Source organism: Seriola dumerili, unplaced genomic scaffold (assembly GCF_002260705.1).
Source record: "Seriola dumerili isolate Sdu_G_001 unplaced genomic scaffold, Sdu_1.0 BDQW01000161.1, whole genome shotgun sequence".
NCBI lineage: Eukaryota > Metazoa > Chordata > Actinopteri > Carangiformes > Carangidae > Seriola > Seriola dumerili.
The window spans coordinates 1,936,130-1,962,821 of record NW_019174416.1 but is presented as its reverse complement, the minus strand read 5'-3'; the positions used below and the strand labels follow the sequence as shown (position 1 = coordinate 1,962,821).

The 26,692-nt window shown below is 43.6% G+C and overlaps 1 protein-coding gene across 1 annotated transcript in view; it reads right to left on the bottom strand.

The window, feature by feature from the left end:
- unc5a (unc-5 netrin receptor A) overlaps positions 1-26,692 on the bottom strand; it is a 127,350-nt gene that overhangs the window by 16,332 nt on the left and 84,326 nt on the right. The window contains exons 5-12 of the mRNA XM_022752073.1: positions 24,011-24,154; positions 22,265-22,368; positions 20,821-21,001; positions 17,283-17,450; positions 10,218-10,382; positions 4,216-4,429; positions 3,532-3,541; positions 3,112-3,409 (exon numbers count right to left, since the gene is read on the bottom strand). Coding sequence (XP_022607794.1) covers positions 3,112-3,409; positions 3,532-3,541; positions 4,216-4,429; positions 10,218-10,382; positions 17,283-17,450; positions 20,821-21,001; positions 22,265-22,368; positions 24,011-24,154 — 1,284 coding nt within the window. The remainder of the gene's footprint in view (positions 1-3,111; positions 3,410-3,531; positions 3,542-4,215; positions 4,430-10,217; positions 10,383-17,282; positions 17,451-20,820; positions 21,002-22,264; positions 22,369-24,010; positions 24,155-26,692) is intronic.

Below are 26,692 nucleotides of genomic sequence, written 5' to 3'. Positions count from 1 at the left end.
CTCAGCTAATGTGAAGAGGGGAAGGAAAATAATGACGGTGGGCTTCTTATATCTTTTATAAAGACTAATCTTTAATGGACTACTTTTATTCCTCTGTCTATGCTCTTAGCACACAACTGACACTGGTGGACATCGGCTACAAATTCAACCAGCTCCGTCATAAGCGAGGGGCCTAATTGGAACAATTTGTCCTAGGTTTTATTCCAGGAATCGTTCAGAGTGGAACATATTTGGCACATACTCATAATTTTATAGTTAGTCTTCATGCGGTGCAGTATAGATGTAGGTTATTGACAACCCATTTTACTCGACCATGCATTTTAGATACTTGCTTTTTTGTTTGATTTAAGTTTTGCATTAGTCCCTTTAGAGGTAAACAAGTGAGCCTGTCGCACATAATCCACCTTAATCACAAGCTCTTCGTACATTTCCGGTGTCTCATCTTGTTCCTTATAACGGTTATAAACTCATTTGTAACACAGACACAAACGCAGCCTGTGCCCTAAGCTGTTTTGTGTTTAACGCTGAAACACTTTAATGTGTGTTATCCTGGTGCAAACCTATTAAGAAACCCACATGCACCAGATTTAAAGGCTGAATGGTCCAGGTCGGTTTCAACAAGACAGTGAGACGTTTATGGGACTCAGCTGTTACTGATAAACTGTCCTTGTTAATGTCCAGTCAGGGGCATTAAAGCATGTCATAAATATTCTGCAAATGTTCTTTTTTATGTAATCGCAATGACAATGTATATGCCATTTGCAATACGAATAAAACTGACTTGTTCCCACAGTATTTCTCAATTTAGCAGCAGATGTTAAACTGTTTATGTGAAGTATAGCGACAAACAGAATATCCTAAAGAGGACTGCTGAAATCTCCTTGTCCTTAAACAACACAGATTTCTGCTGACTGATGCCGTGTCTACTGAAACAGTACCTGAATAAAACTGTTGTATTTTAACTGTCCAACTTTAAAAATCCTTCTCATCTTCTCAACTCAAGAGCTGTCATATATCACATTTACCAGTTATAGTCAGAAGCAAGAAACTGGTCCAGACCTCAAAAAAATTGAGAAAAATAAATGTTAATAAAATAATATACTTTTTACAAATTAACCAAGAGCTGTGAACAGAAAGAATCATGGTCTGGCAGGTAACTCATCGACTGAACAGTTTGCGGGACTGTCATCTACCAGTATCATTAGCGCTACACGGACTGACACCAGTTCAAGCTGCACTCTTAACTGCACCTTATGCATTTTTTTCCCCTTCATTAATTTTTGTCTTCTCTGGTGCAACAAAGAGCTAAAAAAAAAAAAGATATACCTCATATGTCACATAATATCGGACAGAAGAGTCTTGTTCTGTAATATTTTACTGTATAATGTTGTTGTGGGGGTAGTTACAGTGTGGCCCCTCTAATGTGCTAATGAGCATACATGTTGCCATGGTTACCGAATGATCCTGCATAAATTGAGTCACCTGAGAGAGAGAGCGTCTCTCCTGTCTGTCCTTACATAACGCACTACTGCACGAGCATCACGGCCGTCAAATGTGTCGACTACAATTTCCGACCCTATTTCCTGAAACTCCTCCTTTGCGTCCCAACGATGAACCCTCTTTCAGAGCCACTCAGACCTTTTCCTCCTCTTGCCGTCTTGATACAAAATCAGAATCAACTGGACCTGGTCAGCATTTCTATACATTCCACACAGAATCACTGAATGTTAATTGCGTGAAGCTGGAGTGCAGGACTTTTACATATAAACGAACGTCAGTTACATTTAAGCCCTTGCCGAACGAGTTCATATAATGCTGACTGTACCTATCAGCGCCAGGTATATCTATGTATTTTGCAGTATACTGTACATAAAGTTTTAAATCTCTGTGGAGACATTCCTGCACCGGCCCACACATAGCAATGTGTTTTTTACGCCAACCAGCAGCGACTGGTTCGCTGGAGCTGAAGACGGGAACAACCGCAGCGACAGAGACGGGGTAGGCTACAGCAAGTAAGAGTATTGCGGAACCTATGGTGGAAAAAACCAAGAAAGCATCTAAGAAAAGTTTCTGATGCTCCTGATAAAAAAGAAACTTTGGAGGACAGACATGATCACCATTGGCGTGGCTTTTCTTCCGTGGACAGTGCTGTTTGTGTGATTACTCCCACTGCCAGAGGGGGGAGACAAAAGTTTCTGCACTGCAGGTTTAATTGTACCATGCAATGCAGCTGGGTAGAATCCACATTCGTTATATTTCTCCTCTCAATTATTCAGGTTTTTCTTTTAATTTATCACCCGTCTGTATGTTGCCTCTACAGATTGCTTCGCTGTCAGCTCCGATGGTCAGCAGATTGATTTAATGTTTGTTTCAGAGTTTGCCTGAACTATATCAAAGAGGTGTAGCTATAGACAGGACCAAGCACCCTCTGTGTGCTTTCACACTTTACCTACAAGATACTTTGTAGTCTTCTAGCTCTGATCTGGTTCATAGTCGCACTGGCTGTTCACAAATGAACCATGAGCTGTGAGCTTGAAGTGATGTGATGTGTGAAAGCAAAGCACATGATTTTCTGTATAAAACCAATGTATAGCTGATATTTAAACAACATCATTTGGTCATCATAAAGTGCGTGAGGGGATTTTTCCTGATATGTCAGAGTAAAAAGGAGTTAAAACAGAGATGTTGGACTTATGTCCTACGTTACATTTTAGTTCCTCGTTAAAAATAAGTGAAACATGGCAACTACAGAGCAACTATCTAAAATATTATGGCAGAAAATAATTCCTGTTTTGTCAATAATTTTCTATTATTCTTCATGAGCTCTTTGTGACCACCATGGAAAGACGTTTACAAAGAGCTCAGACACATAAGCTGCAGTAATGTGCAGCAGGACTTGCTGTCATGGTTCCATTATGCTGCAGGAAACTGTCACTGAATTACCTGTCAGTCCATATGACTTTGTGTTTGCAGCTAATGGTTTGTTTATAAGAACAATGAAGTTGAAAACTAAAAGGCAGCATTATATCTTTTATTCTTGGTTAAAACCAACTGAACTGAACTACAGGTCTCAAAGACAGAAAACTAAATGCACCTAAATGAGGAACCCACCTGTGCTGGGGATCGTCAGCCTCCCTCCCAGGAAGTTAAAGGTCCCATACGAGGTGTTAGCCACATCGCGGGGCAGCGTTTTGAAGTAGGTCTGAGTGGACAGCCTGCTCACAAACTCAGCAGGGTCTGAGTTAAGCTTGCCATTGTGCAGAGTGTGCGAGCCGTTGGGGAGCGGGTCCAGCAGAGGCCCGTTGGTCATAGAAAACTTCCCAGTGGCATCGTGGCGAGAGCGCAGGGTGCCTTGGTAACTGGTGGTGGTGGTGGTTAGATCAGGCTGGATGGTGAGCAAATGGGAATTCTCTGTTTAAATAATAAAAAAAAGGGAAACAGACAATAGCAAATGTGTGAATCTCCATGAGTGGCATGTGGAAGGGGGGTGGGCGGGGGCTTGGGGGGTATTCATACATCACAGAGACAGACCTCACACTCACTAAAGCTGTCGCAACACACACAGAAAACTGAAACAAACACAGGAAAAGACACATGGTGCTGAGAACAGAACACTCACACGCACAGACTCTTGACAATACACAAACACAAATTCCACCCAAAGCCAGTCAATTCCCCTCCCCTCGCTCTCTCCCTATCTCTGTCTGTCTCTTTAGCAACCACACAATCAATTCCAAACAGAACTCAGATACAGCTTAGCACCCAGAATGTATAAAGGCTTTTTTCACGGTGAATCACAGGCACTGCAACCCAGTTCCCCATCTCCATCCAACTCAGACAGTTGTATTTCTATTACTCGCTGGTAAACCTCAGAGGCTCCACACAGACAGTAAACAGAGTGGGTACATTTCCTGACAATGAGGTGGTGGCGAAACATAATGTGTCAGGCAAATAAACAGCACATGCGCCACACACACGCACACGCACGCACGCACACACACACACACACACACACACACACAACATAATACATCTTGCTTAGACTACAAACCACTGCAAACACATTCACACCACCTCCACAGCCACAAACAAACACAGGATCAGTGGTACATGTAGATGAGTGCTGCACGGTCACGGTGGGCAGACGCACAGACCGACGGACGCACAGACGAGGGTAGAACAAAGAACAGTGTCCTACTGCTGTGGGGGGGAGGCCTGCGTGGCCGCGGTGCCCACACACCTGGCTTGCTGGGCTTGATGCCCATGGGCTGGAAGCCAGTGGTGAGGATGGAGGAGTCCGCCACATCGGCATCCAGGCCCTCCTTCTTGCGCCGGTAAACCAGGATCACCACGATGAGCAGCAGTGTCAGACACAGGGCCACCGCCACCATGCCGACGTAGAGCGCCACGTCCTCTGCCCCGCTCACAGCTACAACAGGGGGACAAAGAATGAGAAAAAGAAATTCCCTCAGGTGAATGGTAATACATGTCGGTGGTGCCGCAACATCTTTCATTATCGTCTGTGCAAAGGTGTCACATGAGGATCTACTTGACAGCATGAAATCAGCTCCACATTCCTTGCTTGCCACCTAATGCTGCTTGGCTTTGTCCCTGACTCTTTGATGCAGAGTTAAGAGAGCCAGCATTAGCAAATGATAGAGACTGTCTTGATTTGAGTCTAAAAACTTCATTGTCAACGTGTGGACAATTGAAAAGGAGAAAAAAACTGTTTCAGTCGGAGATTTTTTAACATTACATACCTTCATTTCTGCACTGGATAAATATATCTTATACCAGCATGTTCTCTCTGTCTCCTCTGTCCTTTTCTCCTTCTCTAAGCACACAACACCCCCAAGAGAGACTGTGGAAAAATGAAGGTTTTGCTTATGAAATTCTACCACCTCTTTGTGAATGTCTCTCTCTCTCTCTCTCTTTCTCTCTCTCAAAAGCATAGCAGCATCTTTCTCCCAAAAGTAGTACAGTATAAAGATGACAGCTAAGCTCAGACAAACATCAATGTGTGCGTGCATTTGTGTGTATGCATTTTGTGCGTGTGCGCGTGTGTGTGTGTGTGTGTGTGTGTGTGTGTGTGTGTGTGTGTGTTTTGCAGGAGAATGGGATTTGCTACGGCTGTCTCTCTGGGCTGGGGGAATTTGGTGGCGGAGGTGGAGGATGCTCCTGGGGCCTTTGTGGAGGGCCATTGTGCCGGGGAGCCACGGGGGCGTAGTGCTGTCAACTGAACACAGTCAAGGAGGGGACGCATTGAGCAGTGCAGCTTTGAGGGATGGAGAACAACAGCAAAGGTTAAAGTGCTGCAGGCTGGCGTGTGGTGAGTTGACAACAAAAGGAGGAGGACAGAAGCAGGGAGAGAAGAGCAAACATACAAGAATGAAAATCAGAATTAAAGAAGGACAAAAAAAAAAAAAAAACAAAATTAAAAAAAAAAAAAAAAAAAAAAAAAAAAAAAGACTAGTAGGGAGACAGCATGTGCCTATGACTGACAGCATGCATGATTTGCATTTCAGCAATGAGCAGCAATAACACGTCCAAAAGGTTTGTGTCAGAATCAGCCTGATTATCATTAGACACGACATATTTTGATGAATATCTCCAGACTGTGGTGGTTTTTTTCCACCACTGTGTGATCCTACCACTTGACAGGAACCACTTGGCTCAACCCTGGAAACACAGATTTGACAAGTTTTAATTGGTGTTAGTAAATCTGTGACATGAGGATGGCACAAGCGTGCTAACAGTCACCTTTGAATAAAAGAGAAAAGGGTCAAAAAAGTTTCTTTCTTTCCTGCTCTCTGCGTCTCATTTATCACTATTCATCCATTTGTCCTCGTTTTCTCCTTTTGCCTTGAAAAATCAATTTTTCTGGACAAAGCCACCTGACATACCCAAGTCTTTAAGAGAAATGCCAGAATCTATTTCATGGGTGATTATCTCAGTACAATCTGATACCTTAAGTAGCGGGATTATATGCAGCCAAGCTCAATGGCGGCCCTTCGTAATGCCGGGGATCTCTTGACATGTAATCAATTGTGAAAGACCGGCTGAAGATAAACACGCGGTCGCCTGTTTGGTTCCTGACATTACATAGCACATCTGTACAGCACATACGTGAAGAGCGTTATGCGATACACACACCCGTCCTCCACCACCTCTCAACTTCTCCATTAACCTGCCTGTGCCTCTCTCCTCTGACTCCCCTCTCTGTGTCTCTCTCCTCAGGGAAGCATAGAGGTGCTTAAAAGTAAGCAGCCTGGCTAAACCTTACACCTTTTACAATGAGCTGCAAAAAAGGGGGAGAGACTACGGCTGAAACTCTCATTAAAGTTCCCAAATCCAATTGTCTTGGTGAGTCAAAGGCCAGACGAAGCTGTGGCATTTGGGCTTCTAGCGCTGCAGTCTACTGCGGGATGTGCAGTCTGACTAAAGACAAAACAACACCCGTCAGCAAGGAGACAGACCAAGTGGGTTCTGCTGATTGGATAAACATAGCCTTAGATTGGCCAGTTGCTGTTTACTTTCTAAGGGCAAACCAAAGGCACCTCGCTAACCTCCGATGCAAAGATCCAGTATCTTGACTTCCTTTTCCTCGGCACACACCATTCTTGCACCCAGACAATAAAGTCGGTCAATCAGACAACTCTCTCTCTCTCTCTTTCTCCCCCTCTCTCTGTATCTCTCTCTACCTCTATTCTGTCTGTAATCTCTGGTGGTTTATCGCAGCATCACTGAGTGAAGTTTTATCTGACCCACCAGGTGTCACAGTGAAACGATCCCGACGCTCACTGCAAACCTGACCAGCAACTGCTCTCAGCTCATCCTGTCCCCCCCCAACTCATTGATTTTCATGATGCCAGCCAATAATTGAAAGGACATCCATCACACTTTAATTGACATAGCTAATCAGGTTTTATAATTGGATGGGCTTTACTTTAGTCCCCCTCTAACGCGTCCTTTCTCTCTCTCTCTCTCTCTCTCTCACGCACACTACCAATTTACCTCTCTTCCTCCCTCTGTCAGCCATCACTCCATCGTTCATTTCCACTTGACGTAATTGCTGGCTAAGAACTTTTGATTCTCTTTGTGTGTGACCTCTCTGCATGATTGACACACCGCCTGCGGTTAATCTATGGATGTCAGAGTTGACCCCAGGCCAATCTCTGTTTGTTCCCTTCTCTCCCTGAGTTTTCAGTTCTGCTCCTCAGACTCGCTCCAGGGCTGGCTGGTTAGGGATCAGTTTTCTGACTTGAGATGGTCCGCTGTGGACTTATAATTCATCTCCTCTGAGGCGATGTACCTGGCTCCTGTTGAAGTTTGGACTCTTTGCTGCATTGGCAGTCAGCACATTGTCTGCACCTGATAGTACTCAACTCACCTGCTCCTTTCTCTCTCCAGCATTGATAAATAAAAGCTTTGCAGCCTCCTGCACCACTTCCCCAGGCATTTATCAAGAGACCTGAGAATATATTTTATCCCATGGCCAATCCTAGTCACTCGCCTGAAGATGAATAACAGTGGAGTTCTTAAGGTCAGGGAAATATGGCTACTAAAACTCTCAAAGTGAACGTGACCATTACTATCTCCACAATACAGTCGTCCCATCCCTCAGCCAGCCCTGATGAAAAATGGCCCGAAATAAATGTTGGGCCATTTTTCACGCAGCCTGTGACCCCACTCTGACAAAACAAACCCATGACGAAAACATCAGCCGCCTCGCCACCTAACCCCCCCCCCCCCCCCCAATTCAAAAACAGATTAAGACAGATTTATAGTTTTATAGGCTTTGCACAATCATTTGCGACACCCCCAAAACACGATTCGGCTGCAAATTAAGTTCATTACCTTCATTACACACATTAAGCCAAATAATTGTTTTTATGTTATCCTAATTTCCTGTGCCTGAGAATACTTGCACCATTATTTTTCCCACTATCCTTTTTGTGCCCTCTAACACCTGTCTGCCATTTTGGCTCTGGCATGCTGCCAGCATATTTATGATTTCCCTGCACAGATTTTGTGTTGCTTCATCTTGGGCTTTGCTTGTTTGCTTTATGAAAATGATCCTGCCTGGGTCAGATCTGTTTATTTTCGAGCTGTAACACAAAGCTCGCTGCCGCACATTGATTCTCATGCATACAATACCCAAAACAATAACCTCATCTAACGTATGCCATTTCTGTCCTAATGAGGGAGATTAGAGATGTTTGTGAGGTCCTCAGACAGAGGACGTTTTGTTGCAGGGTAACTACGGCTTACTCTGCAGTTGCATTGTTCGATTACACTCGAAGCGAAGGGTGCCTTTTGTTTCACAGGGAAGTTTTCCATCTCAGCTAATAGCCTGCAGACGTGGTTGAAGTATGGGAGCTGCTGACAAGCCAAAACCATCTTGCTATTTTGCTTATTATAATACTTCACACAGCAATTGTCTATGGAAACACATCTGCTGGGAACAGATTGGGACAGGCATTCTTCAGAGGCCAGTGCTCCGCTCTGCGCTGTCAGTGTAAATACTGAATGACTCTGTGTGTGTGTGTGTGTGTGTGTGTGTGTGTGTGTGTGTGTGTGTGTGTGTGTGTGTGTGTGTGTGTGCGCGTACATATGAGGAACAATGACTGGCATCTTTGTGTATATATCTTGCCTCTCTGGAGAGGAGCTGCTGACCTTTGATGATGGGCCGACTGAGCTCCCTGGTTCACTGCACCAGCCAAACTCAGCTATTGATGCGCGCACACACAGACGCACACTCGCACAAAGTGCAAACACATACACACAATGCATCATTCACATACAATGGCTCGTAGCCCGCTGCATTGGTCTATCTGATCATGTCAATCAGTGTAAAATACATAATTCAGTTTATTAATTCACTGGCCCATGTCAACTGAATCCCCATTAAAACTCAGTGTTTACCATGCAGCTCAGCCAAAGAGTGAACTATTTATAACATTTTCTCTATGAGACGCCACCCTGAGACTCATCATCTTTGGATGGGAAGCTGCAATAGCTTTCTGTCTTTGATATCTGTGGGGAGCGACAGAGCTTTCCCTTCATGTCCATCTGGTCGGCAGTGGACCCTGTGGTGCCGCTTTCCACTCAGCTGCCGGCTCGGGCAGTACGAGCTTTGCGGTTTTTAATCCTGACGGTACGCACATGCCCTATTAATGACACATGGGGAGCTGCAAACACAGCACTGGTTGATTTACACCAAGAAGGAATACACACTGGTCATGCTGCTACCTATACATGTACACCAAATAAAAACAAATACACGTTGAGAACAATCACAGCACACTCGCACGCCGGCCATGTGCGCTTTCACGGCTGATTGGACCCGCGACACTTTATCTGGCAGGTGGTGTTTTAATCAGAAGAGAGATGGTTTAATTCTCAGCTCTATTAATAGGTCAGAGAGCATCACAAAGCGGACACAGGTGAAAAGATTGTACATTATCTTAGCAGCAAGTGCCCTACCAGTGTTAATTAGAACTGATTGTCTAAAAAGGTCACGCAGGTTGGAACGAGGCAGCAGCGGCCTGCCTTCGATTCTCCTGTCGGTACAAGTGTCTTATGAGATGGACATCTTTCCTTTATGAACATTTTGTAAGATGCACTCAACATCTATCACAACAAGCTGACACCATAAGGAGACATAAAAGGTTTATTTGATCTGGTAAAAAGCGGAGGAGGACAGTCTTACTCCTCCTGCCAAAGTGTAAAATGTAATCAAAAATATGAAGGGAAGAGAAAAGCCTTTTTCTTTCCCTTCCTCTCTACCTGCCTCTGTTCAGTGGCTAATTGATGCTAATCCAGTACACTCATTTTGCATGTACTGTTTATGATCTACTTGCTGTTGCCTCTGATGAAAGTTGCAGGACTGAACCATCATGCTTTTTATTCCTGAATACATTTTCTACCTTGGCCTTAAGAGTGTCACGCTTCTTTTTATTATTAGATCAGTGGTGTATTTTCTGGCTAAAGCTCTCAAAAGTTGTTTTGGGCACATTTATTGATTTTAGGATGTTGCTTTGCAAATCATCACCTCAGTTATATACGAAAAAAATACATAATTTAACTCCTGTCTACTGATTCTGTTGCAGAAAAGTGGTTAAAAAAATACTATGTGATACTGTATCTTTTTTATTGCTCCACTGAGTTAAGCTGTGAAAGTGTGGTTTACAGTATGTGGGTGGTAGTTCACTCACTCTGTGGGCACTGCTCGCTGGTACAGTTGAGAGACTGGAGGTCGAGCCCCTGGCAGTCTTTGCCCCCGGTGCCAGGTGAGGGCTGGGTGCACTCCCTGCTCCTCCACATTGAACAGTCTGCGCCGCACGCCGACCACTTGCTCCACTCGCTCCAGCCTCCATCGACTGCAAAGACACATAATATAAAACCATGAGTGAGCACGAGCACAAACACACACACACACACACACACACACACACACACACACACACACACACAGAGCAGCAAAAAGTCAAACTGATTCACTTCAAACACTTTCAAACATCTTAGTTCACAGGGAAAAACTATTGATCGGAAACCATGCTGAACAGTTTCAATATAACAAGCTATAACTTCTTTGTACAAGCAGTTATACAAGACATATATATATATATATATATATATATATACACAACAAGTTATATATGTTAAAACTTTACACAGTGAAGTTCAGATGCAACGGTGGTGTATTTGCGTGCGAGATGAAAACAACTGGTAGAATACTCTGTTGCCATCCTGTGCAAATTCACTCGCTCTAAAATGGAAACCTGGTTGGGAAAGCATTATAAAGACATGCAAATCCACTTGCACACACTCAAATCCAGCAGATGCACAGGGAAACCAAAGCGTGTAAAACTGCTGAGGAGAGCCATACTGTCTCTATTCTGCTCTCTTTGTTTATTTTCAACATGGAAATCAGATGCAACTAAGCTAAACCCCACTGGTACAAGGGTGCTGTGGCCTGGTAGACCCAGCTGTCAACAAAATAAATCTGAACAGGGAGAAGAATTTGACCCCTGGGAAATTGGCCCTCTGGTCTTCTGTTAAACACTCTGTAAGCACATACAAATATCTCTATTTAAATATTCCCATAAAAAATGAGCATCTGTGAGAGCAAACAAATCTGCCTTGGTTTGATTTGTTGGTCAGAAAAAAATAAACAAGCTATTACTGTAGCAACATGAGCATTACCTGTAGTGTATCTGAATGCAAGACACAATACAGGTGGTATTACTCTGAACAGAGATGAATGTACATTGCACCTGCAGCCTCACCATAACTTCAAACACACCATCAGCACGGGCAAAATGAAACAAATGGAAATGGGCCAGTAATAGTTCTGAGCACGCCCCGCTGTAAGAAATATCTGCAGCTTTACCACACACAGAGAAGGAGGCCATTTTGCAAAGGTGGGGGTAATTTGACATTGTGGCCAGGGGGGTGGGGGGGGTGATATTGAGAGTGACTAGGCCTAGGCAATAGGCCTGGGGAAGGTTGCCATAGGGCTAAGGGGAAAAAGAGCAGTAATGAGCTCTCATGGGGGAAAAACGCCACTATCTGGCTCTTTCTCTCTCCCAAATGTAAGGGTGAATGGACTCACACACTCTCTCACTCTCACACACACACACACACACACACACACACACACACACACACACACACACACACACACACACACACACACACACACGCACACAGAGTAGATGCACACCTCTATGACAGCAGCAACGTCCTCCTGACTGACCTAAGGGCAAGGAAACCTTAGTGCTCATTAATCCTTGCAATAAAGAGTGCAGGGGGCATGACCCCCAGAGAGGAGATGTGACCTGCTGCAGGTCTGAGGCTTTGGTTAATAAAACATAAGAGAGATGGTGACATGTAATTCAGGGTGAGATACCTACTGTAATATTGCATAACTGTGCGAAGTAATGATTTCATTTGGTTTTGGAGCAAGTCCCCAATTAGAAAACCAACTAAAAAGCCGCTGTGAGCATTTCAGACCACAGGCACAGGTGTGTGAATTAGACCCTGCTCCCACACTAGTCTACATGTTTGTCCATGTGTGTCCTAAAATGATTGGGAGAGAATGTAAGAGGTTTTTGTGTTTGTGTGTGTGTGTGGGGTGCAATGCTGACACAGCTCGGGCCTTTTTCAGTCAGATCCATTTGGCAGAGAGAGCAGAACCAATCAGATAATTGTCCTTGTTTGGCATTGAGTGGACCCATCCGTGGGCCAGTGGGCTGATTATCCAGGCTGGGAATGAGAATGATTGAATAGCGAATTACATCCTAATGAATATATTATGTCACCCCTCAGTTTATCCACACCACTGTGAAATAAAGAGACGAGATCAACATCTGCCCTGATGAGGTGATGAAATCGTACTTCTCTTTTCCACCACAAAGCAAGACTAATGGCCATGCAAATAACATTTTCAAACAAGGAGATTGGAGTGGAAACGGGGTGCTGCTCATGAGACACAAGCACTGCGACAACGAGGCTGAAGGAAAATCAAAGAAAAATGAAGATGCATAAACAGTCCTTGATGGCCTGTCTGACTCGAGACATATGTTGTAAGTATTTCAGAAACAGAAGAGGCTTTTCACAGGAGCAGAGACTAAAGAAATGTTTGGACAGCATAAAAGGAAGTGGAGAGATAGCAAGTGGTTTCAATAAATGCGGTGAAGCGAGAAAATTGACAGTTTCCTTGATATCCTTTGTTTCAAATTTGAAGCTGAAATCAGAAACAAACCTCATCCTTTTACTTTTTCAGAATCCGCATAAGAAAATTGTTATCCACAGCCACAGTTTTCCTTATCAAATCCTCAGAGAGAGATTGTTAGTGCTGCTGCAAAAGGCACCATAGCTGATTTTCAATCTTACAGCACCGCAGGTTTTAGGTCAGGCAGGTCTCTGAGGAGGGACAGTAATACAATAGCCAAGTGGCAAGCCCCCATTTGGACATGTTGTCAAGGTGAGAAGCAAAAGGAACCCGACCATTCTTTACAGGTCGGTAGGAGGGCCTGTTTGAGGCTCTGCTGTTCAAAATGACAATGGCTGCTGACAGACACAGTCTGAGATCATCGGACACCCATGGTTTCTGTGTCCTTGAGGGAAGCATGAGGAGGTAGACAAGTAGCCTACCACTGAGACTAGCAGGCCGCCCCTCTGCTCCCACTGTCCTGTCAACACACATGTGTGCACAGTAACCACCCCTAATCCTGGTGTTCAAAGGCTGATGGGGGAAAAAAAAAAAAAAAAGTCACAGACCCATGAAGGGAGCTGATAGCTTTGCCACAGAAGTGGGTGATGCAACAGAGATAAATCACTGAATATTATTCTGTAATTCTGATACATTTTTTATATGTTTAAAGATCTATTTTTTTTTTTTTTTAAATCTCCCTGGTTGTGGTATAGCATGTAACTGATAAGTGAATAAAGCAGTCAACTCCCTTATGTTAACTAAACCACTAGAACAAGCAACATGAGACAGAATGAGAGATGAAGAGGGTGAGCCAAAACAAATGGCACCAAATGATTAAAAACAGCACTGATGCAAGGCTGTCACCAGATGGCCACCGTCTTTTCACAGTGAACTAATGTGTTTTTCTGTCACATTTATTAGCCATCGCCTTTATTTATTCCTTGGATAAAATATGTGGTCTCCAGAACAATCTCTGATAATATCCAGAGACACACAAATGCTTACTTCCAAAGCAGAATTAGACATTTGCCTGAAGTGCAGACAGCAGACATATGGGTACTAACTAGCATGTGTACAACACATACATGCACAGGCACACACTTGCAAGTACATGTGCACAAATACACCAGCCCCGAGTCTGTTTATTTTCCATCTAGCAGAATCCTCACGACTCCTCTGGCAAGCCTGAGGGATCAATGCAATATTCAAATCATTCACACAAAGTTAGAAATTAGAAATCTCTTCAGATTGTTTGCTGTTCCCCAAACACGTCAGGCAACAGTTCAATTCGTTTGTGTGTGGGGCAGGTGTCATCGTGCCGCTTCCAGAACTGGGGACTAACTATTTGTTGTTGGCCCAGTTTGAGTGTCTTTGTTGGAAATGTTGGCATGATTTGACATTTTGCCATGACTGTTGGCTCTGACCACAAGTCAGCGCAGGGGCAGAGTCGATGGAAGGGTGAGGGATGGACTGCAGAATTATGTGGGATACTTCAGCGAGGGATGCAATGAGATGGAGACAAAGGCAAAGAAGAAGGCAGAGAGAGGAAGGAGAAATAGAGATTAAGCTCTTGCATAGTTTGGCTACTTGCTGTCTCAAACGTTGATCTGCTCTACTCTGAGCCTCAGGCTTTAGCCTCAGCCTCCTCCTCCTCCTCCTCCTCCTCCTCCTCCACAGCTCCCTGCGTCTCTCCCAACATGTAGCCCATCTGATCTGCCACAGAGGCCTCCGCCAACTCTCATTAAACACTTTGGAGACTTAGACAAAAATACAGATGAGCCTCTCTAGCTTCACACTTTCCTGATGAGAGGTGGGAGCTCACATTTAGATACAAGAGTCATCGTGAATAGACATGTGGAGAGTTCTGTTACTGAGCAGGCTGGTGTAGATGGTGCAAGTCCGTGGAAGCTCGTATGAAGTACGTGCATGAAAAATATGCCTCTGTGGCTGTAGCTAAGCACTGCTCTGAAGGAATCATGCTACTATTTAAATTTAGAACGACACATGGCCATCGGCACTTCGACAATAAATATATATAGACTTAGTTGGGCGATGCAGAGAGAAATTATAGCCTTTGCATGATGTTAGTTCCAAATTTAAACTGATATGATTCTAGCAAATATTCATTCAGTTGACAGCATCTTTTTTCCCCCCAAAGGAGGAGTACAGCAAATCCATCAGTGTGTTTTAGACAAAACAGAAACAGACTGCAACTGCAAATTACACAGAATAAGCAGCAAAAAAATAAATAAAAAAAAATCTTTAAATATTTTTCTGTAACCCATTTCAAAGATCTAATGCTGTAAGTTAAATACACTAGAGAGCTAATAATCAACAAAGAATCTTATTCTAGATAATTAATAAACTCTTGAAACAAGACCAGCATTAAATCATGCAATTTTTATAACGCAGCTCAAAAACAAAGGCACTGTGGAGAAAAGAATGCCTCTCAAGGCCGACTTAAAAAAATAAAGAACACTACTTTTGAATCCAAATGTCAGCCGTGTCTAAATAAATAACATGATGTCTATCTGCAGCATTAAACCCCCCCATGTAATTCATTCTTCTCAAGTCTCTTTCTTCTGAAATGGGCTGAAAACACCATGTACTGTGCATCCAGTGGATTAGACCTGTGAAGGCTATAAGCACAGTGATAATTAAAGTTGCTATCCAGTATGTAAGGATGCTCTCTGTTAGCTGGTCTCATCTGTTACCCCTCGCTGACCGCGCGTGACTCTTATATGAGAGCTTCTCTTCAGGCTGATGACTCATACATGTGTTAATCATGTATTTGATGAATCAAAGTGAGGATTCAGATGTATTTAGGGGTTGTCGTTGCTGGGCTGTGTGTATGGCTGGGTGACAAATGATAGGAGGAGTCAGTTCATCTTCGGGGACTTCAGAGGCATGTCTGTGAGTACACAACAGAGCTGCAGTGCCACTCCTGATTGGAAACAACAGCCCATCATCCCCAGGCTCTGGCGTGGTGGACTTTGGCCTTGAAGGGAACCCTCTCTGGGTGCCGACAGCTGGGGCTGTCTGTGCCACTGATGTTCTGTCTGAGACAGGTAACGAGTGAGAAAAGGAGGCAGAGACTCCCCTCTGTTGCCAAACAACAGGGCCGATAGAGGTGTGAGCGGGGTCATGCCGCTGCGGTGTCTCTAATCAAGAGAAAAAAAGAGGAGCTCTTTCTCTCCCAAAGTCTCTGTAAACTGTGTTCACAGGGCACAATGAAATTTCTGTCACTGCACCCTAAGGGTTGAAATTACACACTTTCTCCTTGCGGGGCAAGAGAAAGATAGAGGAGGGTGGGGTCTGGTCTAACAATAGCAGCTTGGACTGACATTAATCTCTTTAAGCTCATGGAGGTCAGTATCCTGCTTTGCTATGGGGGAATATCAAGCATCCCTGGACACCCCTCTAATTCCATTACTCGTTGCTCCAGCGCTAATAATTCCAAATCCATCCAGATAGCGCCCTGCGTTTCCTTTGTCTTCCTCCTCCTGCTGTATTCCAGCGGGCCATGTTACTTACATACACGCTTGACATCTAGTGATGTCTTTACATGGGAGATGTGTAACACAACACCGTGATTCACTGAGGAAGATAACCTTTGTTTTAGACAGGGAGAAGCTGCCACTGCCAGGGGTGTTCGATTTCCCTTTCTGCTATTTACCGAGCGTGGGAGCTTTCTCATGTGGTCAGCATGGCTGCAGTGCCCCAGCTATATGTCCACAGACAGATCTGCTGGCAGCCAACAGCCAGCTCTTGTACACACTCAGGCTTCCTCGGCTTCTTTCTCAGTTTTCCTCTTCTCTCTCTCACTCTGGGCTTTGTTCCTGCCTTCCTTACACTGTATCTGATTCCATCTGTTTCTATCCCTGCTTCCACCTTACACCTCCTTTTTCCTATGCTGCTTTCTCCCTGTCGCTCTCTCTCCCCCTGTCAGGGGGCTAATGTGGGACTGCAAATGAAGCAGCTTGACTTGCATCTCAGGCTACCAGGGATCGATATGTGTTGCTCAGTATCAGGCAGGACACTCTGCCTCTCTGACGCTCTCACAAGGGAGAACGGGCAGGCAAATGAAACGCCCTCAACTCCTCACAAGTAAACATGGCACACAGGCTGCCATAATTCACCTTTTTATGGCCTATATTTACTACATAGCTTGAGCAGCAAACAATAACAAATGTACTAGCTGGTCAGACACAACACCATGGCTGGGACCATGTCTCTTAAAGCAGACAGGTCTCCAAAATAAAAACAGGGTCTGCGTACAGCGCAGAAGATAAAGGGATATGTGAACAAAGTGTGATAATAATAAATCACTCTCAGGATGAAGCCTTACTGTGAAGACTAATAGGCTCTGACATTGCTGTGTAAGCGGTCTAATTGCAGGAAAGAACAGAAGCACTGACATCTAAGAAAAGACCTGGAGGTGCTGGTAGAAAAGGGCAGCCAACATAAAGATGAATTGATGACTTCTAGATGCAAAAAAATGCAAAAAGGAAGCCACAGGAAGCCAAGCGCCACAGGACAAACGGGGTTGCCTGGGAGTTACCTGGACAGGTGGCCACGCAGGCACTTTTCTGGACGTTCTGCCCCTCACAGGATGTGCCTCCATTCAGTGGCGTGGGGTTGGTGCAGCTCCGACTCCTCTTCTGCCAGCCACGCCCACACACAGCACTGCAGGACGACCAGGTGGTCCACGTGGACCAGCCGCCGTTGACTGTCAGACCAGCGCAGGGGTGGGGTGGGGGATGGAGGGGTGAGGAAGGGAGGAGGTTGGAGGGAGGGGTGGATGGATGAAGGGACAGAGCAGCCAGGATTACCCGACATGCACTAAGGAAAAGAGGAGTGTTGCGCTAGAATAATTGTGACTGCTGTTACACTCTTTGGTTCAGCACTGCAAGGTGAACTAATGGAAGACCAAGAGCAAAGGATGGCTGCTTCCTGTGTCTAAGTTGGAATTACAGCCAACTGCAGAGGAAACAAAATGGTCTCAACAGGGAGCAGAAAATAACATGACAGCTTGCCATCTCTGACTTCAGACACAGCTGCTGCAAAGTAACTAGTGGACATGTTAAATATCCCTCCAAATTTCACCAAGGTAATGGCGGGACATCATCCAAAACTCTCATAATACAGTCAGGATATAATCACTGTAAAGAAATGCCATTTAAATCCCGATGCTTACAGTCATAAATACTCCATATAAATGCCATCACCCTACTCAGGAAAAAAATATATATAATGGTTTGTTCCTGTACTTCACATTGTGTCCTTCACACATCCAACACTGATTTCACACCATTACAAGACATTCTTCAAATTGTAGAGAACAATGCTGTATAATTTATTCCTTTTTTATATTTGAGACTGAAAGTTCAGACAGTTCAAAAAGTCTGCGGGCTGAATTCCTATTATTTGCTGAACCTGAGCCCATGTTCTAAACCTTAACCATATACTGGCACATAATTGGTGGTGTATTGCTCGATCATGGCAGGTGATTACATCAAATCACACTGATTTAATTCAAACCAGCTTCCTGTATCTACTGTGTTTGCCTCAGCTTACCAGATAGCAAGATTCCTGATTTATTGACTTGAACAGCACTGTCGTTTCTTCTCTGTACATACTCCCTTCCTAATTTCCCCCTAACTCTCTCCTGTGCTTGTCGTGGCTGAATCATTTCCTTGCCCTCTCTATGCGATTGATTGCTCGCCACAGCGGGGTAAATTGCCAGGCAACTCAGCCTCTGATTACCTCTTAGCACAGAGTGCAGTCACACCAGCCAGGCCTTGTTAAAATGCATCTCTGGCCCCCTGTTGAACCCCCCTTTGAAAAGTAGCGGTTATTATGACTTGCTACAGCTAGCTACATCAGCTAGCATGCTGGACTGTGATGTTCTCAGCTAACTGAATTTTTCTTTTTTAGCTATTTAGGGAACATAAGTGAAACATAAGTGAAAAGTAGTAACAGGTCCTCTTTTGGAATAAGACTTCTTCTGTTATGATTAACCTCAATTAAGACTGCAATCGTGATACAATTGTCATTTTGTAAAACACAAAGTGTAATGAGAAGAAAAAAAAATTGCCCATGCAAGCACCCCAGCAATTTGTTCTGAATATCTTGGGTCTAAGAGTGAAAATGGATGTTTGATAATACAAAAAAAAAAAAAAAAAAAAAGGGGCAAACAATAGGAGTGTGAATGCTCTTGCCTCCACAGTCACTCCAACTCTAGATTTAGAAGTCTTTCAACAACAAGCTAATCAATTATAATCAACACTAACAATAATTGTTCTGCTTTATTTTAATGGTGGAGGCTTGGAGAAGTGTATGATAATGTGCGTCTTTGACTGCATGCTCCAAATTAACACATTTCATTTGAAACCGTTCACCATGAAAGTGCACATGCCTCAATTTTCAACTACAGTCATACACTGCTATTTCAACATTTGGACCCCCTTCAGGGTTTGCACAGTTTGCTGAACTACAAAATTACCCTTAAACGAAAAGACTTTCAGGGTTTTTTGGAAGATCTTAAACACAATGATCTCTTTTACTGTCTGTTTCCTTTTTTTACTGTTGAGTATTTAGCACCTTAATGAAATGAAGTAAAAACAGAAATACAAATCAACTCAAAGAGTAAATGCATGCTGTTGATTTCTCGCTGTAATCCGCTGTGTGCAGTAGAGAAGACCTCTCCTATAAAATATCACCCACATGTTTTTGCGTATAGTAAAGGGAACAGGAAAATGTTTTCTTTACAACCAATCCGAAAACCCCTCCATACAAGACCCTCACATTCCACATTCGTTCATTTTTTCTGAATCTGAATTCATCTTACACCCTAAACTCCACTGAGATTCCACTGAGAGCTTTTGTTGGCTGAAAAGGCAGCGTAACTGCAATCTTAAGTGGTAATTAATATTCGAGTAGCTGCTACCTCAACATGAGAACTGCATAACATATTGAATTTTAATCAAATAATTCCCACTGACACACTGATTCCACAAGGGATGAAAATTCTTACAGTGCATACCCTGTTTCTCATGTATTTCCAATATATTAATGTGACAAAAATGACCAGTTACATTTTTAGAGTAGATAAAGTTGTATATATTGTATACAACTAAAACAAAAACCTTTCGATCAATTTCATTTTTAAATCATTTTGATAGCAGGACAAATTGTGTAAAAGCTGAGGAGGTAGACGTCTACACAGCGCTGTAGATTTGTGGCATATGGTGTGTTTTCTCTACTGACATGATAAACAAGAAATGCTGTTCTGACTTTACAGCACATCGTAATTTCGTCTTTTTCTGGCAGCCTCAACAGAAACAGACCATGTGTGAGACACTCTGCCAGATTATAAATTTCTTACATGCACAAAGTTGCTTTCAAGATGCACTCCCATGTGATTTCCATTTCCTGATTGCATGTTTCTGCACATTAAGACAGGCTGTAATGTATGCAAAACTTTAGTAGTGCCAATACCCAAGGAACCCTCTGTGATAAAAAAAAAAAAAAAAATGCTGTTTCTCTGCATTTTAACAAAGGTCAGTCTGCTTATCAAGCTAAGTCATTATTTACAGTTTGCTGTTAATTCAATTTTTCTTCTCACATTGGATCCACTACAGAGGAGGAGGAAGATGGCAGCCCCGACATCAGAGACTGCCAGCTTCAGGAGAATGGCTGCCAGTAACATTTAAGTTGTGCTAATTAATGTGCAGATACGCTACTATCTATGTTGTTATTTATGATTATGTAATACACTGCTTGATGAAAAATGGAGATAGCTTATGCAGGTTGCCACCATATGTCTGGTACGCGTAACACTGCATATCATTATTACAACTGCAACGTAGGATCTAAATATAATATTACAATTTCCTGATTGAAGAAGTGCTCCCAGGTATCTCCCATGCGAGAAAACATGCAGAGGTTAATGCGGAAATGTAGGAAAACAGAAGCAACATGCAAGCAAAACAGGATTCATTTGAGCTGATTTTATGTTTGCATATTTTGAAGTCCAGACCTCTCAATATCCTCTGCGTACAGAGCTTTGACATCTGCTGAAAGAAGTGATCACCTACCATAGACTAGGACCGTGGCAGAGGTGCTTTTGCGGCGAGCGACGATGTTTTTGGCCACACACGTGTAGTTGCCCGTGTCCGCCAGGCGGGCTTTTTTGATGACGAGATTATGGTCAGCCGTGATGAAAAAATTGGGGTCGCTCGCTGGGTCGATCACATCTTCGTTTCTCTGCCACTCCACCTGAAAATATGTTTCAGTGGTCAAAACTTTACTGCATCTCAATAGAAACCGTTTTCCCCCTCCCCTGCAGCTCTACAGTGACCACACATGCTGCAGATGAGAGATTTTTATATGAACAAAAAAAAAAAAAAAAAGAAAAGAAAGAAAAAGCAGTGCAGGTACCTCCTTTTTGATGCAATCAAACATACAAAAAGAGAAGCAAATGTAGCTTGGTATGATACTGATACTGAGATGGACTCAGATAATTTATAAACGGTACTGATTTCAATATTTACTCTCTTTGTGTGAAGGAAATGCAGCTTTTATTTTGGAGCAGCTGCATATCTCTGCGGCTATTGGTGGTCTGTGAGCGTAACCCATCATGCTTTGTGTACTTTCTGTGCCCTCTTGCAGAAGCCAAAACTGATGTTATTCCTTTTTTGGTGTACTCTCAGATTGGCTTGCTTGTTTTCTTGCTCTCACTTGACCTGATGCCGTCTCGAGAGTGGCTACCGTACGGCAGCATTGTTGTTACTGCCAGTTGCGATGCCGCATATAATTGGGCTTTCTTTCTCTTGTGTGCTATCCCTGTTTTCTGCCGTGGTGACTTCTGCTCTGATGTTCTTTTCTGCTGAACTGCGGCGGGCACCGTCCTTCCCATTTCCTCTGCAAACTGTCCCTTCACTGTACAGCTGTGATTGGCTAGTCTGCTGCTCCTGGTAGACCGGACTGTTTGAGTGGCTGGCCTAACCACCTCATGTTGTTATTAGAGCAGTTAGTGCCTATCTGGGACCGGGATGATGCTGCAGATGAGGTGAAACAGCTGGGCCCAGTCTGGTCCTCTAAACACAGACACACACCACAGAGACGTGGAGAGAAAGAGAGACTTGAGCAGAACAAGAGTGTATGAGAGATATAGTACATGGAGAGACGGCAAAGAGACAGAATAGGATAGGAAGAGAGTGAGGCAAATAGACCCATTAATTATGGATAGGCCTTTAGAGATGCCAAACGGGGAGTGAAGCCTCCAAGCCTATCCTGAGTGATGTGACGAGCCGATGTGATATACGGCTTCTCAGAGATGTAAGAGAGATAATAAATCAATAACAGGGAATAATTAGAGGTGTAATTTATCCGTACAGGGTTGTCTGTTCCCTGGTGGAGCAGCAAGAGATGCCGGGGAGCTGATCCCGAACCACTTTTTGCTCTTTGTCCTTTTGGTGAGGAAAGGGTAAATGCATGCTAAATGTGGGCCTATAAATATCCTCTGTATCCGTGTCTCACCTCAGCTTGTGGCACTCCCTCAGGGGGATGGCAGCGCAGTAACACCTCCTGGTCCAATGCCACCTCCTTACCCTGCGGCTCCTCCTCAAAGTTCTTTCTCAGGTCTGGTGGAAGAAACACAACCAATTAGGATATTTGTAAGAGCTTGTGAGGCTTGAGTGAGATATTTTATCCACAAAACTTGGCCTGGTGATGTTTCTAAATTTTCCACTCTTGAAACGTCCACCCATGGCCTCGCTGAGCATGTCGCACTCCAGTTGGCCCCTAAGCCACACGGGGATCGGTGGCACCAACCATGTTGCTTATTACAGGCTGCCTGGCTGGTTCAGAGATGCTTGTCTGCTGCCAGAGGGGCCCGGCATCAAGCAAAAGCAATTGCATTACCCCTCACTCCTCCCCTCCCACCCATTCTCCTCTCTCCAGCATCCGCCAGCCTCCAGCTTCCATCTGTATGAGAGCTTGGAGCAGCCGCATGAAAACAAAGCCCCGAGGCGCCTGGACAAGAGCTCCTGCAAGCCTGGCTGCCTGCATGGGGCTACATTGCGTCTCATTGAATACTCTTGCTGTGGTACCAAGTTCTGCTATATATTTGTCCATAAGCCCTGGCTGTGAATTACACAGGTAAAACTGGCAAAGCTTATTTCTTGTGGGGGAAATAAATGCAGGTCTATTTGTATCTGATGAGCTAGACAGGCTGCCGATAGCTGGCGGGGCCTGGCGCAAATTTGATGTGTTCACCTCAGGTTTTGACTCAGAGCGAAGAGATGTGTTAATATGTTGCGAGGGGCTGAGGGTGCGGCTGTGAGCCACCGGTGAATTCCTTTAAACAGATGTTGAGCCTGTCCTGACCAATCATAGTGAAAGAAACATTAAGACAAGCAGAGAGTTTCACGACATTCAATTTAATTAAAGCTGATACAATGGGACTGGAGGAGCCTTGAGATGTAACAGTCCTGGAAGGATGGAAACTATGCAAATGTGTGAGTGCGTGCACGTGAATATTGTGCGTCTGACCCGGTGCGAGTGCATCGTTATTGAAGCATGTGTGCGTGTCCTTATCTTACATCTAACTGACTTTGTTGAGCTCTCAAACAAGCTTGGATAATGAATGTGTGATTTCAACACATCGGGCGGTTTGGAGACAGCGCTGTGTTCAGCTCTGTCTGGAATAATGCATATTTATGTGAGAATTAATAGACAGAATGCTTTAAAATACTCAAATGTAAAATGGCTTCTTCTAATAAAGCTTTCGAGGCTGCAACGAGGGATGTGTCTGGTGTTCCCCAGACAGATTTATGATTGCTGCACAGCAATAAATTTCAAATCTGTTTTTATTCCTGTTACTTTCATAGGGATCATTGCGATCTACTGTATCCAGTGAAAAATATGCTCATGAATACTCAAATTTAGTGTTCAGACTGCCATCAAGCAGATGCATTGCTCTCTGTTTCTCCCTGCCAGCACCCAATATTTTCTTATTATAAGTAGAATCACAGGGAGAAGATTTAACTAAATTGTAATCACAGTAATACACTGTGGTGCATCAGATCATAATGGCCTCTGGGCTATTTGTTAGAATCAAACTTAGTCCCGTGATAACCACCCAAAGTGAAAAAAAAAAAAAAGAAAAAAAAAAATCACCCTTCTAATATCCTCTTATTACATACTGACATGCAATATGCAAGCACCTAGTTAGGCAGCGTTTGCCTTAGTAATGACACAGTGCTCATTTTAACATGCACTCACAAGCAATCCTGATGTACGCCTTTTGGCTCTTCTGGGTTCCGGTGGTGCTCCAGGCGACACACTGACACCAGTACTCGTCGAGACCGAAGATCTTCTCCACCTGCTGTCTGGTAATGTCAATTGTCACCTGCATGACTGGCAGCGCTGCAAAAAGCAAACACAGGAATAACCGTCAAACTGGCGAACGGGGGAGCCGAACGAGCGCGGGTTTCTCCCCTTCAGCTCATTTGACAGCAGCGAAGAATGAAATGACCGTAAATATTTCTCGACGGAAAGAAAACAAATGAGCTCAACTGAATCCTTTAGTGGATTTTGTACCTTGAACTAAACCAGCAAAGTAATTTAAAAAAGCCAGGCAGAATAAACAGGCAGAGAACCATAATCATATATAAACAGAGTGCTTGTTAACTGAGGAAAATGGGAAGAGAGCCTCACAGCTATCCTTGGTATAATTTGGAGGGCGTTAAACCAGCAACAGTTGGGAAGGAACAAGGAAGCACTACACAAACCCTCTACAAACAAAAATACTCAGTGCGACCTGCTTTCCTATTATTAAATCCAGGAGGGGGAAAGAGTTTACAATCCATGGAGCATTTCCACAACATTGTTGATATAAGTGATGCTGCTGTAGCACAGGGCAAAAATAGCTTTATCGCTTTTCATGAAGAAAGCGAACACAACCCTTCTCCACACAACAGTATAGTGTTGTCAGAGTGTCGTCTTTTTGATATTTGAGAGGCAATCTTTCATTTCATTTTCCTTTGACCTTTCATGTGGGACCTGTTATCCAGAGGTATTTTTATATATTGAGCCACGACCTTGGTCCCTACCATGTGTCCTACTTTCTTTTCACTGATGATGATGAGTTTGCCATGTTTTCCTTCCAGCTCTCTCCCTCTGTCTAATCTTTTTTTCTCAGGGGCCTTTTTGGAGAGAGGGGTGTTGAACCTTTCATACGAACACAGAGCTTTTTACAGTCACAGAGGACACATCCCCAAGACTGACGAGCAGCATATACAGTGCTGTATATTTAAGTCTCAATGGAGAGCCGCTCTTCAACTGCAATTTACATAAAAGCACTTTGTGACTCTCTTACACTCCCCTCATACACTTGATCTGTCTGCAATGATCATTTCCAGTCCCAGACTGAAGCTGACTGAAGCTTGACTAAGTGGCACCTATCAGGCCATCAAACCTATACAGCAATTACATAAAGCACTTGCGCTGGTACAGAGTATTCATCAAACCAAAAATGGGGGAAGTTTTCATAAACAATTTGAGGCAAACTGTGTGTGGATTTGCAGAGGACTGTGTGAGTGCGAGCTGGCCCAGCGGTGACATGAGCTGTCGGGGAGGAAAGCGAAGTGGCTCCATCGCCGGCAGCCATACGGTGATAAGTAGCTCTGAGGGCCACTGGCGGCCACCCCCCCGCCCCCCACTTGTATTAGCGTCTAAATGCGGTAGATCTCAATATATGTGGTCACAGTAAATGTGAGTACACGTTCAGTGAATCCAGCCCTGAAGCGCCACTCTGAGCATCAACAACACCCTGTGCTGTGAGATTTAACCAGCATGCTCTCATGTGTGCTTCACTCACAGCTCATTCAAAAAGAAGAAAAAGTGATATTTGTATGTTTATATTATAATATAATTATTCTGACAAAACTGACAACAAAAGGTTTGATTCACTTTGAAATACAGGGATCCAGCCTTTGAGGAATTCAACCTCATTTAGTCTTGTTCTTTCTCTCTGTCAAGTCCAGCTCTTCTATTAGATGTGTGTGTGTGTCTGCACGGAGAGTGTGTGGCACAGGCTGAGAGAGCACCTAAAAGCTAAAACAAATGGCTAAAGTAACAAAATGGGCACTACCGAGAATGAACAAATGGAGCAGAAGAAACCCTCCTTCCCCTCAAATCAGCAGCATGGCAGCATTCGTCTCTCCCCATAAAACATAAGATGTAAAAAACATGTACATGCACCTTATACAACAGGAACAACACTCGTATTGCCTACCTCCGCAATCCATAGCCCACAGTTAACAGTCACAGTTTCCTCACAGTTACATTTTGTACAATCTGGATAGAAAGTCAGCCACAGCATCGACAGATAATGAAGTTAAGTCTAAGGCAGCAGGAGAGTAGGAGTTTTCCTTGGTTAAATATACACTTTTATTGACAGAGCATGCAGCTCTGTGCAGTTTATATCTTGTACAGTAGGAAAGGATCTGGAAGGGGGAATTGTTATATTTGCTTTTCGTTGGTGTATCTGTGCATGTTTGTTATTATGTGTTAGTCATTAATAAAATCTTTAAAAAAAAAAAAAAAAGGAAATATATTCTATGCATGAGTACAATGACTGTAATAATAATGCTACAGTTTCAGGGTGCATAGTGAAAAACCAGAACAAAAATCAGTCTGCATTCTGAAAGTTAAGTGAAACCAAATTCTTTAAGGCTTGGATGTAAAGAGCAATGACATAAATATGCAAGTAACATATGCAAAATCATTTGCAAAACATTTTTGAATACATACATTTTAATATTCAGCAAAAAGCCATGTTTAGTGTACTCAGTATAGCTCTACTTACAGTAGAGATCCATTTGATTAATGCAAACCTTCCCTTTTCTTTTAGCTAGAGGGTAAAGGGAATAAAGATCAGTATGGAGATGCAAAGCATGAACA